The sequence below is a fragment of the Anthonomus grandis genome, chromosome 6, assembly GCF_022605725.1.
Source record: "Anthonomus grandis grandis chromosome 6, icAntGran1.3, whole genome shotgun sequence".
Lineage (NCBI taxonomy): Eukaryota > Metazoa > Arthropoda > Insecta > Coleoptera > Curculionidae > Anthonomus > Anthonomus grandis.
Window position 1 is genome coordinate 30,016,149 of NC_065551.1, and position 13,121 is coordinate 30,029,269.

The 13,121-nt window shown below is 28.7% G+C and overlaps 1 protein-coding gene across 13 annotated transcripts in view; it reads left to right on the forward strand.

The window, feature by feature from the left end:
• LOC126737015 (homeodomain-interacting protein kinase 2) overlaps positions 1 to 13,121 on the forward strand; it is a 62,441-nt gene that overhangs the window by 28,961 nt on the left and 20,359 nt on the right. For 8 of the 13 annotated variants that reach the window (XM_050441683.1, XM_050441684.1, XM_050441688.1 and 5 more), the window contains 8 exons: positions 832 to 990; positions 2,885 to 3,037; positions 3,127 to 3,294; positions 5,027 to 5,227; positions 7,353 to 7,490; positions 7,734 to 7,935; positions 9,151 to 9,334; positions 11,288 to 11,467. In XM_050441683.1, the coding sequence (XP_050297640.1) occupies positions 832 to 990; positions 2,885 to 3,037; positions 3,127 to 3,294; positions 5,027 to 5,227; positions 7,353 to 7,490; positions 7,734 to 7,935; positions 9,151 to 9,334; positions 11,288 to 11,467 (1,385 nt within the window). The remainder of the gene's footprint in view (positions 1 to 831; positions 991 to 2,884; positions 3,038 to 3,126; positions 3,295 to 5,026; positions 5,228 to 7,352; positions 7,491 to 7,733; positions 7,936 to 9,150; positions 9,335 to 11,287; positions 11,468 to 13,121) is intronic. The other 5 variants (XM_050441686.1, XM_050441692.1, XM_050441696.1 and 2 more) reach the window with 3 other exon arrangements.

A 13,121-nucleotide genomic window follows, 5' to 3' on the forward strand; every position in this document is an offset into this window, starting at 1 on the left:
TCCGGAAATAGGATTATTTTTGCCATAATTTGTTGAATGATAAAGAATATGAAAAACATTTGTGTATCGGCTTCTTCTATCAGGTACATTTAGACATATAAGATTTAAAAGATCAGAGCAATCAATCGTTCCATTTATAATTTTATGTAAAAAAGTCATCTTGTGGTTTATTCTTCACCTTTCCAAAGTGTCAATATTGAGTAATGTTCTTAATTCTTTATAACAATATTCATTTCTGTTATAGCCATATTTATAACCAATAAATTTGGACACGTTCTATTGCATTTCATTATTTCACAGTTCATTGTAAAATACATATTAAAAACACCCTCCTATCGGTATTGGTCCGGAGTAGTTTCTGGCATAAATAATCGAGCATAAATGAATATTGAAATTTGATTAACATTTGATGCCTAATATTGTTATTCTTTTTTAACTAACGCGTAAGTTAAGTAGTCGTTTCTTAGATTCCATTTTCAAAATTTATTACCTGGTAAACATTACTTCTTATTGACTTAAATTAACAATACTCCTTTTATGTAAAAGATATTGAATTAAGAATTTTATGTCAAAATTATAATAAAATGGACCATTTGGACTCTTATCAAAACTTCTGCAATGTTAGAACATACTTTTGCATCATCCTTTATATATATAAAAAAAAATAAAAGCGTCAACATTTTCTCTTGAAAAAACACTTTTCTGCAATTCAGGGCAAAAAAAGCCATTCAAGTTCATGAAAATTAATAAAACTTTTAAAAGTAACGAAGTTACTAGTAGTTACTAGAAAATCAAGGATTTTCTTAAATTAACTTTAATTTTTTCTTGTAGAACGCTGTTCAAACCTCTTGGCCAGCCAATCGTCAACAAATGGCCATCGTACCCTCTTGGCAGCAATTACCCCCACAACATGCGGCTATTCAACAGCCAATTCTTTCTGAGGCCGAATGGGGTAGGCCTTTGCTAGTCGATTCTTCGGCCATATTACAAGTAAGTGCTTTTTTTGTAAATAAATATTATTAAACATATATAAATGAATTAAATAAATTATAAAATATTAAGTTAATAAACATTTATTTCAAACAGTTAAAATAAATATTTTAATACTTATTTTACAATTCTTTTTGAAATATGTAAACTTTTCCAAAAACACATTGGATTCGATTTTAATACATTGTTTGTGTTTGAAAAAAATGTGATTTTCTTCATGACTGTTCTTGGGTTTCACTGAACTTGAACTATTATTCTATGCAATTTTGTCCCAGTAAGATTTAAGTGTGTATTTGTTTAAAAATTATTTGTGCAATGAAGATTTTCAATCAGAAAGGAAACAGTATTTGTAGTTTTATATGCTAAATGAATATTTAAAATGTACCTAGTTGCCTCCACCAATTTTCTATTTTGCGGTGTATTTGTCAAAGGTGATGATGAAAGTCAGCAAAATACAATACAAAAAAATAACATGAAAATAGCAGCTGCTGTAGATTCATTTTTAAAATATTAATCTCCATAGTAAAATTGAAAAACTTTACAAAACATACATTGTATATGGACTAAGTAAAGATGTTAAAATTTGACACAATAATAGATATATAACAACTAGGAACTTGTAATGGCCATGCCTGTGAAAAAACATGGTAGCAGTAATAATCTACGAAATGATACCGCAAGATATCTTTAGTTGCCTTATTTCATTATGATGGCTAATATAATTTTCATCTTTGAGTTTACAATAGAAAACATCCAGCTGGAGCAGCGAAACAGATCTAACTTTAAGTATTCCGGGATTATATAAGAATAAAGTGGCGTACAATCTGTCTTTTTCAAACACAATTACAGCTAGTGATTATTGCCCATCACAGGTCACTACCATAAGATATGAGAGACTCAAACATTTCATTAAAAAATTTCATTAAGAAAATTTATATTTTTCACCCCTCGATTCTATTGGTAAGGGAAAATTTACTGTATTTGCCATGTCTGAGTTATTTGCGTTTTGTCATTTGTTAACCTTTAAACTTTCAATTTTCAATCGAACCTTGCTCTCTTCTAAAAAAGTTTAACGTAAATATGATTTTAATAGAGTTAGAACACTTGTTAATATATTTTTCACTTCTAGACTATTTTGCTTTAAGGAAAATATTTAAAATCCGGCGACGCGATATATGTTACTATTAATGACGTACATCGAAGTTTATTTGGCCTTTGGAAGTTTATTTTAATATTTATTAATAAATGATATACAAAAAAAGTAATACAAAATTAATTTATATTTGGTTTACAAGTTGTGTTTTAATTAAACTGAAGATTGATTGTCAAAAATAAGTTACCTTAATGACAAAATCGCATTAAATGCGACATAATAATGATTAAAAATGTTACAAATCTAAATATTTGTAATAAATAGTACTTGCAGTAATATATTGAAACTATATAAATAAATGAATATTTGCTGCTGTTCACAAGAGTTTGATCACATATTTAGTAAAATGCTAGTTTAAAGTCAGTATTTCCGATTTTATTGGAAGCTGTATGAGCAGCGTTGACAGTATCAATAATGTTAATAAATCACATTTTATGTGCGTATCTTTTATTGCAGTTTTAGATTTTACGTTGAAATTATAAGAAATATAAACGATTTTGGCTGTTCTTCACAGTTATATAGTAATTTATTCCTTTTATAAATCTATGCAATTTCCCATAATAGCTGAAACTTCTTTTGCATAGACCTAATGTTGCTGGTAATTATTGTCGAAAGGTAATTTAATTTATAGGCACACTATGCTTGAAACGTGACTCAACGCATTCTTGAAATTAATTAATCCTATTATATTGCTAAGTATACAAATTCCTTATACTCGATCTAATGAATTATTTGTGTCAGGAACAGAGGCCGGTGTTTCCGGTGGACGTGGCCACCGAAGTTTACAATCCCGCTATTGTAGAGCACAGCGGTTCGTGGGGAACCAGCAAGAGAAGTTCCAGGAACCACCATAGCCAACAGACGGCTCCCCATCACAGTCACCATCATTTAATGGTAATTTTTGTATAATAAATATGAAATTCAACATTGTTGTATAATGATTGACTTGATAAGCACAAGACACTAAACCAGTATATTGTTAGGTTCCTACACTACATAGATCTCAACACGATAAAAAGGAGCAAACACAACTATCGCCGGTTAAAAAACGCGTTAAAGAAGGAACGCCTCCGTCAGAGCAGTTGTACACGAGTAGTAGGAGAAATCCTAGTTCTGGCAACACTGGTTGGCCGCAATCTGGACATCATCAGGTAAGCAGTTTCTTTTAAAAAAAAAACTTTACTTTACAAAAATTGATAAAGTTGTTCAAATAGATGAAAAATTAATATGAATAGCGATGAGCTTTGACTCGATGTTGTTTTATGTACTATATTTATAACTAACTCAGTATAGAAGGTTAGTTTTTGGACATACTTGATGTGTGTGCCTACCAAATATTCACAAAATATCCTAAGCAGTTTAAAAAATCAGGGACGTACCTAATGATTAAAAATGTTGTGTCCAAAATTTTATAAAAATATGTTAGAGTGATAAAACTGTGATAAACAAGTTACTTTTTTTCTTAAAACTGAACATTTGGTTTAGAACATTTAACTTAAATAATAATCTTTTTAAAATCATTCAAGACTCTCACTGTGTATTATGTCAGTTAATAAACATTCATATAACGCATAAAACAATTATTAAAAACAAGCTTTTTTCGCACAGATTTATGAAATTCAAATGGTAAAATTTAAATTTCAAAATAAATCCCGATGAAAATGTTGCATAACAACTCCCAAGTTATTAAAAATGATTGCAACGTTAAAATTAGTACAATTGTACGATAAAAAAATTAAGATTTTTAAAATATCCTACATTTTTTAACTGATTTGTCTAATATTTGGTATTCTTGATGAACTTGAAAATGTGGCCTTTGAAGAACTTAAAAATTTTTTTAACGGTTTTAATGTTGTGAATTAACAGTAACAATATCGCTCACAATTAATAAATTTGAATAAAGTCACAACTACCTCGGGGGCGAAAGTGTTTTGCCTGTTTAAATGGAATTCCTTAAAATTTAAAAACCTGGTTTTCTTCCAAAAATGTTCTATGAGCAAACCACCTGTTTTCTTTCCTAAAATTTTGAATATTTGAAAGCAAGCTTTTCACTAATGCTCGGTAATTAGTCACAATTTTTTTTCATCAAGTTTTCGGAGAAAATACAATTAAGGTTTAAATTATAAACCTCAAAAAATAAATTTTGCGTTTACTGGCAACTATAATGAAACCAAGTAAATTTACCCTAGGAGAAAGGAGAGGTATACAAATAAAATCTAAATTTTCCAGAAACAGAGGTTCCCGACACTTAGCCATGCTTTATTATCAGATTATAACATTGTTAGATAAACACAAATAAAAAATTTTAAGTTTTAATCACATATCAAAAAAACAAATAAAGGTTACTGCTCAACCAACAATGTACTTAATATTGATTAATTTAATTTGATATTAAAATGCTCCATTTCTTTCATCCATGTTCTTTTTGAAATTTACTCTCAGGCACTAAATAAATAATTATAAAAATTGCACTTATATTGAATAGTTGGCTCTTTGATGGTGGATATTGTGTATTATGGTAAAAAAGTTAATAATGGTCCCAGAGAACTTAAACACTAGATTAAAGTGAACTTATCTTGGATTTATTCTATCTATAAAAATCTGCTTTAAAGGAATAAAAATAAAAACGATAATTTGTGTTTTAATCTTTTTCGTATGCCTTCCAAAGTACTTGACATTCAAATCATCATCAAATTACTTAACTTTGACCCACTATTAAGTGACCTTGTAATTTACTTGTATTTAGTCTTCGTTGTTGGAATCAGCGTCCAATCATAGAAAACTTACTCAAGAGAAATGTATTTGGTGTCCTAGTATAATTAATTGCAATAATGCCCATAATACATTATTCTCCTTTAACCAACAAGTAAAATTACCTTTTAGGTAACGTCGCAGGATCACCATACCCAAACCTACAATAGTCACCATCACCATGGAAATAACGGCGGTCACCATCATCACCATCATCATCAGCATAACGGCAAGAATCAGCATACTATTACGATCAATGATACGCCTTCTCCCGCGGTCAGTGTAATTACGATATCTGACAGCGAAGACGAGGGATTACCGGGCAAGAAAACGGTAAGATAAATTTATAAATACCATACCGTCTAACAATTCAAAGTAGAACAAAACTAATGCTCAAAATATACAGTATCACGAAAACGTTTAATTAAAATTAGGGTAACACGTTTCGTTGACGCATTTTTCCAAGCAGAACAATAATTACCATACATAAATCTAAGTCTAATGTCGTTGAAATTTTTCTCTAATATGTCGGGCGAAATATGTAACCATCATTTTAATCAATTTTTTTTGTGATTTTTTAGAGCATTAGATTTTTTGTGTTTTTGACTTTTAAATGGGTTCAAACTTCATGATTTTTATATTATTGTGAATTGTCATGTTTTTACTACGTTTGTCTTAAACATAATTTGTAATTTAAGGTTTTCTTTCAATAACCTGAAAGTTGTCATCATTAGAATCACAAATCTTTAAGTATTTGATTTTAAGCATGGACGTGAAAGTTATTTAAGTATAAAGATTTAATAGGATCAGATGGCATTGTGATTTTTTAAGTATATTAATCATTGGATACAAATGTTTTACGTAAGGCTTTTTTCCTTTAAAACAGGGAAGAAGGATACTTTTAAATTAATGACTCAACCCTCACTAGTATTTTTAAGAATTTTCCCTGTTTGGTGTCACTTAAGAATTTAATAATTCCACATACATTAACGTCGTTTTCTATTTAAATGAATATTCCTTCATTTTTCATTAAGTTATTTTTGCAAGCAAATGTTTATAATTAATGTAGGAAACACTAAATAAAAACTGAACTTTTACACAGTTTCATTGCTTAGCTTAATATCTATCATCTTAATGGAATTGCAAAATAAAAATCATTTCGAACCATGATCAATAGTTTATTGTTATAACACAAAATAATAATAATTCATAATTTGCTACTAAAAAAAGTACATTTAGTATTAAATTTAAATTTTTAAACAAAACCGACATTTAAATAATTTCTTATTTACATATCAATTTTGGCAATTATTAAAAAGGGAGTCGAATTCTTGCAGGAAAATTAAATATTTAGACACTACATATTCGTTTAATTTATTTTGCAAGTTCAATACTTTTATATACATCCTTTAATTTTTTTTTATTTCTTTGAACTTTTTTACCTAATTTAAGGATATGTCTAAAAGATTTGTGTTATGTACTGCTTTAATTGTAACAAAGTAACTAATTAATAAGCGAAAAAGAACTAAAGCTGTAATTGTAATAAAGTGATAGAAAATAAAAGGCATAATGAAATTAAGAAAAAAAAATTATTTGTAATTCAGTCAAAATAATAGCAGTCAAAAAATGATTTAACAAAAAAATATTAAAAGTTATATTTAATTGAAATGTTCATTGAATTCATGAATCACAACTCGCGTTTTTCTCGTTTGCCATTTTTCTAAAAAAAAAATTTTGTTGACACCAAAAATACAAATAAAGTGTCCATAGCAGTAAAATAAAAACCTCCTAAGACGATAAGAGCATCAGTAAGAAATTGTACTGCTATTTGGCCACTTTAAATGTCTTTTTGGATCTTTTGCTGATTGTTATATTTAGAACAAATTTTAGTTTTTTAAGCATAACCGAAGTTTTTCATTATAAATGTTTTATTTTGTTGTACTACTGCTATTATTTTGACCACAACTGTACAGGGTGTAAGTGAATTTATTTTTTTCTAAACATAATTAAAAGTTATACTTATCTTATTGAACCAGGTAAAACGATATTACCACATCGTCTAAATGTCACAAGCATTATGATGTATTTTTTTATGATCTTAAAAAAAGTAAATTTTAATATTTTGTTATTGTTGAAACTCAAACGATTTCATACGCACTAAATATCCGAACCGCTTTTTTAGATCAGAGATTTAGACCAAAAGTTGGTACATCCCATTTAAAACCATGTAAAATTCCAGTAACAGAAAGATGTATTATATTATTAAAAATTAAAGCCTAAATAATAATAACCATAAGTTTTGCTAAATGTTGCATTTAAGGATCTCTAAAAAAAAAAAAAAGAAAAATAAATTACATTTCTATAAATATAAACTAATAATTTCATTATTTTGAAACAGTAATTAGTATGGCATGAAAATTCTGCTCAGTTATGTTTCATGTAACTTATTATTTGTCAGGTTCACACTAATACTGTAGCTCCACAACAAAGTCAGACTCATTATTCAAACAACAACCAGCAAGCACCAAGCAGGAAAAATGTCATTAGTTGCGTCAGCGTTCAAGATAGCGATAACGAGGATAGAAGTTCGTCTAAAGTACGTTAAATTTTTTTTTTTAAGAAAATGGATGTTCTATTATCCTTGTTGAAAATTCGCAAACATTTAAAAACCGAAACGCTTAGGATCCAAAAATCAGCTATATGCAGTTTTAATTATGAAGCGAAAATATTTTTCAGATAGCCACTGTGTTGTGTCCTAAATGTTTTTGTCCTTTTTAAAATGTTTGCACCCTAGAATTTTATTTTATTTTATTTATATTAATTTAATTTCTGCCGTCAGGCCACACATCACCATTCAAACCAGCAACAAGCTCAACCGCAAGTCCAAACTTACCATAATCAGCCGGTGATTAAAAACGAACCATCTCTTAGCAGTTGCAGTTCTGGCAATACGTCGGGCGCATACGCTTCGCAAAAGAAGCGGCTCTTAGCCAAAGCACAATCTGAGTGTATGCTCAATGTCCCCACTAAGCAAGAACCAGGTAAGATGATTGATAAACATTTTTATATTCTTAAATTAAAGAAGTTTGGGTTTCATAAGAATGCAATCGAATCATTGTTTCATGCGAAGTAATTTTAGTAGTATCTTCACTGTCATGAAGCAAAAGTGATTTTTTGTATAAAATTGGAAAAACTAAAGACATTTTTTGATGCATTATGTGATGGGATTTAACGAGAAATAGGATTTTTCGGTTTTAGCTAAATTTTTTCAGTTTTAACAAGTTTTCCAGAAAATTTTTTTATTTATATTTGTACAAGAAAATAAGGTTTGGTGTTTTTTAATGACTTTGAAAGAGAGCATTTTTTCGTATAAAGTATAAGTAAGTATACTAACAATAAATAAGTAAATGAAATATACTATCAATATGAAATTAGGTTTAAAAATTAAAGTTTTTTAACGAGACTTCTGTAGCTTATTTAAACAATTAACAGATATCTACTGAACCAACCAGATTTTATACAAAATTTCCTGGGTGTATCCAGCATGCAAGTAGATTATTGTTTTTAGCGGAAAATTAACTTTTTTGTACTTTTTGTATGTCAGAAAGACATAGTTCCACTATTTTACTTCAACTTGATTTTTTTATAGTAAGTTTGTCGAGAAAAAAAAAATAGCTAAAATATGAAAAGAAATAGATATGTAAATTTTTATTAATGGTTTGAAAATACACGACTTTTTCTTTTTTTGTGTATTTTCAATTTAATTCTTATAGCAAAGTTTACCTCAACTGTGGTTCTGGAGCACTATGGATACGTTTCTGGTTACCTTGTAAAAATAGAGACAAAGCTAATCTGTTTAAAATATATTTGATATAATTTATAATATATTGACTAACGAAGAGTAACTTTCTGATATTTCTCCGATAAAACAAAACATTTAATATTTATAATGTCAAATATTTCAAAGAAAAATCTTTGTGACGTTGAGTGAATGTTTCGTTATATTAGGTTTTAATTTCTAATTTATTTCATTTAGTAGTAGTATTATTCAAAGTACTATACATTAAAAGAGAATTGACCCTTTGAATGAGAATTATGTCGATTGAGTCTCATGAAAATGTTCTTACTGCTTAAAATATTAACAATAAATCAGCCATTCATAGAACATATTACCAGGTTTCGCCTATCGAAATATATTGTGAAATTATTATTAGTTCATCCAGTAGATTGTAAATATAAAGCCAATGTTATTTCAGGTGTTAACGAATTTTACGGCCAACATTGCAGTTCCGCGTGCAAAGAACAATCCGGACCCTCACAGAACTACTCTCATTATTCTGGTTCGAATATGGTAAATGAACAGCCGAATTATTCGTCGTCGAGTAATGCCGAAAAACGTGTCAGTTGGGCGCCTCCAGCTGCTCATAACCCTTCATCGAGGTAATTTTTTTTAAATAATCAGGGTATATAAAGTTTATCTTTTTAATGATTTATCTAAAATAGAGTACGCAGAGTGCATAAAGTTTATTTTAAACATTTGTTTTATGCCCTACGATTTTCAGATTTATTTTAGTCATTAGTGCATAAAATAAATCCGTCATCTTCGTGTATTGATTCTCTTGTCAAAAATGAACAGCGGCATTAATTTCATTCTAGACAAAAAAATTACACATAATGATAATAACTATGTGAATAATAACTAACATCATTACAACTAGCTCTTAAAATTTGCTTGTCGACATCCCTGGAGTAGTTATGGTATCTGGTTTGCGTGCAAAGGGTCTGGGGTTCAAACTCCGTCATTGTTAATAATTTTTTGTTTTACAATGTAAGTTGGGCCAGAATCCGAATTACAACATTAAGATTTTGAGTTATTAAATCTATCATATAAATTGTCTTATCTAACAGAAAACATTACATTATATTATATGAATGTAAGCAAAGTTACATATTATATAATATGTATTACAAAATCTCTTACTTGTCTTATCACTCTTGCCTTTTCTTTATTTACTCTGCAGCTGCCCGAACACTATACTTTGCAGCTACATCTCTCTTTCGTGCACCTCTTCTGAGTTATTTCAAAAGTTTACATACTTTATTTCACCAATAAGTGAAGTTTTTAATCTACGTTTTACCGACATATTAACCCGTATTAAATATTGCACAATATATCGACTTACCAAAGTTCGACTGTATTTAATATGTTTACATTAAACTGCTTAACTATTATTACATTAATATTAAAATAATCTATAGTAATCCTAGTATCTGGCCAGTATTGATATAATTAAAAATCCTATTTTAAAGTATTATTACAACTATTACAAAGTTATTAATATTTTCAATAAGAATCGAATTCCCGAGGGTCGTATTTTTAACTGGCAAATTATGTGGCTTTATTCTGGCATATGAAATAATAATAATCACGATAACGTCTAATATTTACTATTGAAACTCAGCACAGAAATTTAAAAAAGGAGCATTAAAAGTAAATAAATTCGAGTGTGTACTTTTTAAGCAAAGTCAATGATACTCAGGATCTAATAAAAATTGTGCTAATGATTATTACTAAGTCTAATACTAAAATGATCATTATGATATAACATATTATGTAAATATAGAAAAAATTATCGAAGAAAAAAAATAGACGAAAAAAGGGACGGACAAAGTTTTATCTATACATTTACAATTAATATATTATATCGTCTACATATTCACCTAAAAATATATGAGCGTTTTAGCTATTTTATTATTCAATATTTTTGGCCTTCCAGAAAACATTGAATTTCACATATCAGTCAAATTAAGTGAAATGATACGAACGTTTAAACATTTGGGATTTGGCATTGTACATAATTCTATTGAAAATTTGTATGATGAATATCTAAAAGTTGTTTTTTTTCATATAATTATAAAGACAACAATACTTAATAACTTTATAAAACAATAAATAGGAATGTAATTTTCTTCTGTTACACGTAGGAAGCAATTGAAGATCTTTTAGTTTTTTGACATACTCAGTTATATTTCTTAATGCTAAAAATAAAGCGAAGACATGAATTTTGCATCTTTTGTTCAAATACTTTGGCAATTGGCTTTAACAGTTTTTTATGCGTTAGCGCGTTAAGGAGGTAATTCACTAGTTTTGATGTTTTTCAGTGTTTTTTTCGGTAATAGAAAAAAATGTGTATGTTCTCGTATGTAAAATTTTGTTTATCATAGGAATTGTCGCACTTATAAACAATTGACCATTTTACACACTACCCCCTGACAAACCCACCTTTTCTTAGTGATCCGACAATTTAGTTAAATGTATTGGATATTTAAAATTTCCTCAATTTAAGTTAAAATCATAAATAAAGTTTTTCGTTTTTTTTTTTTAAATTCTAGCAGCCATTCGAGGCGCCATTCGTCGGTGTCTATTGTGAACTTGCGAGATTATCCTTCGCAGGTTCCACACGGAGACTATGTGCAACCACCGGCGGCGCACTCTAGCGGCAGGGATCAACATCTCTTGGCCCCGCCCGGCAAGAGTTGGGGTCCCACTCAGGCCATACCACAGAGTTATAGGTGAGTGTTATTGTTAATTATAGTGTACGGTTATGGATAAGTTTTGATTTTAGTAGTTTATCATTAATACTATACTATAGTTATATACTGTTATATAATGAAAAAACTAGAAGTGGCGAAAATTGTCGAATACAGTTTTGACTTTTCCCGGTTTTTTTTTATAGGCGTTCAAAGCGGATTTTTTCTGTAAGCAAAGTTAATTTTGACGATTGATCTCTGTTTTTTAGTGCAAAGACAAATTTGTCTCCGTTAGATAGACGTTTGTTTACTTTTAATGGATGTTTGATTTTTATCACCTTAAACAACAAAAAAAAACACACTTGATGATAGGTCTGTAAATGGATCATATTTATTGTCAGTTCCTTTATTAATTTTGTAAACAAAGGTAGTTAAAAATATAGACAGATACAAAAACACAATACAGAATACATATAAAAACACAACTACATACTAAACATTACTGTACAATAAAATTTTAAAAAGTCTAAATTGTACGTGGGCACAATAAAGTATATAGTCTTAGTTCAAATATACCGTTTAAATATAAGTGTCCCAAATAAAAATTATGAATTTCTTGCAGATCTACATTAGGAAGATAACTTTGCATATATAGAAGGCACCACAGCAGTAGTAGAGACCAAAGTTACCTTTTTTTAAATAGAATGGTATATTTTTTTATGCATTTTCCGATATCTACCTTTAACAGATTAAAAGATACAATGGTTTAAAAAATTATTACCTAAAATTTATTATAAATAAAACATGAAAATACTACATATCGGGAATTCTTAATTCACATTCTGCTCTAATTCTGCCTTGTAACACGTTAATATTTTCCGGCTTTGTGGCATAAACTTTATTTTTTAAATGCTTCCAGAGAAAGTAGTTTAGGTGTGTAAGATCAGTGATTCTTGCGGGCCATTCGATTTCACCTCTTCTGCCAATCTATATTTAAGCATGCAAAGCCGCTCGTTCGAACTGATTATTTGTTTAAATACGTTATAGTTTGTTTCCCGTTTTTATATTCTGGAGTATATTGATGTTGTGTAATGTCCAATTTTAATTATTTTTTGCATAATCATCTTATTTTATTATTTTTTAATATTAGATATAAACATATACAGTTTTTCTTCCTCTCTGGGAGTCCTGAAGATTGTAACGTCAAAAAGTTATTCTTATTGTTGATTGATCCATTTACACACCATTCCTTAAGTGTGTCTAAGTATACCAGGATCGTCCCAAGGATTCTAGATAAACCAAGAACTAGAGCAAGAACCTATCGTGATTTTTTTCTTAAATTGATAGTTTTAGACCAAATCATTGCAACAAGAATATTTTTTATTTTATATGGTGTCTCAAATTCAAAGGTCTTGGGATTGCGGAAAGTGGAAGAGATACAAGGCTTATTATTTTCTGACGTTATTTAATGCCAGTCCAGCTGGAAAACAAGTTTACAGCTTTAAATCTTTTTAATTTTTTAAACTACATTTTTAGTTTTACAAACATAATGTCAGATATCTAATGTTATAACTAAATAACAGGAAAGTACGAAATATAATATTAAAATTCTTAAATATTTAAAGATCCTTTTTTCTTATAGAAATTAATCTTTTTAAACTCATAAATGATGCCTAAAACTCTCCACTTAAAAAAG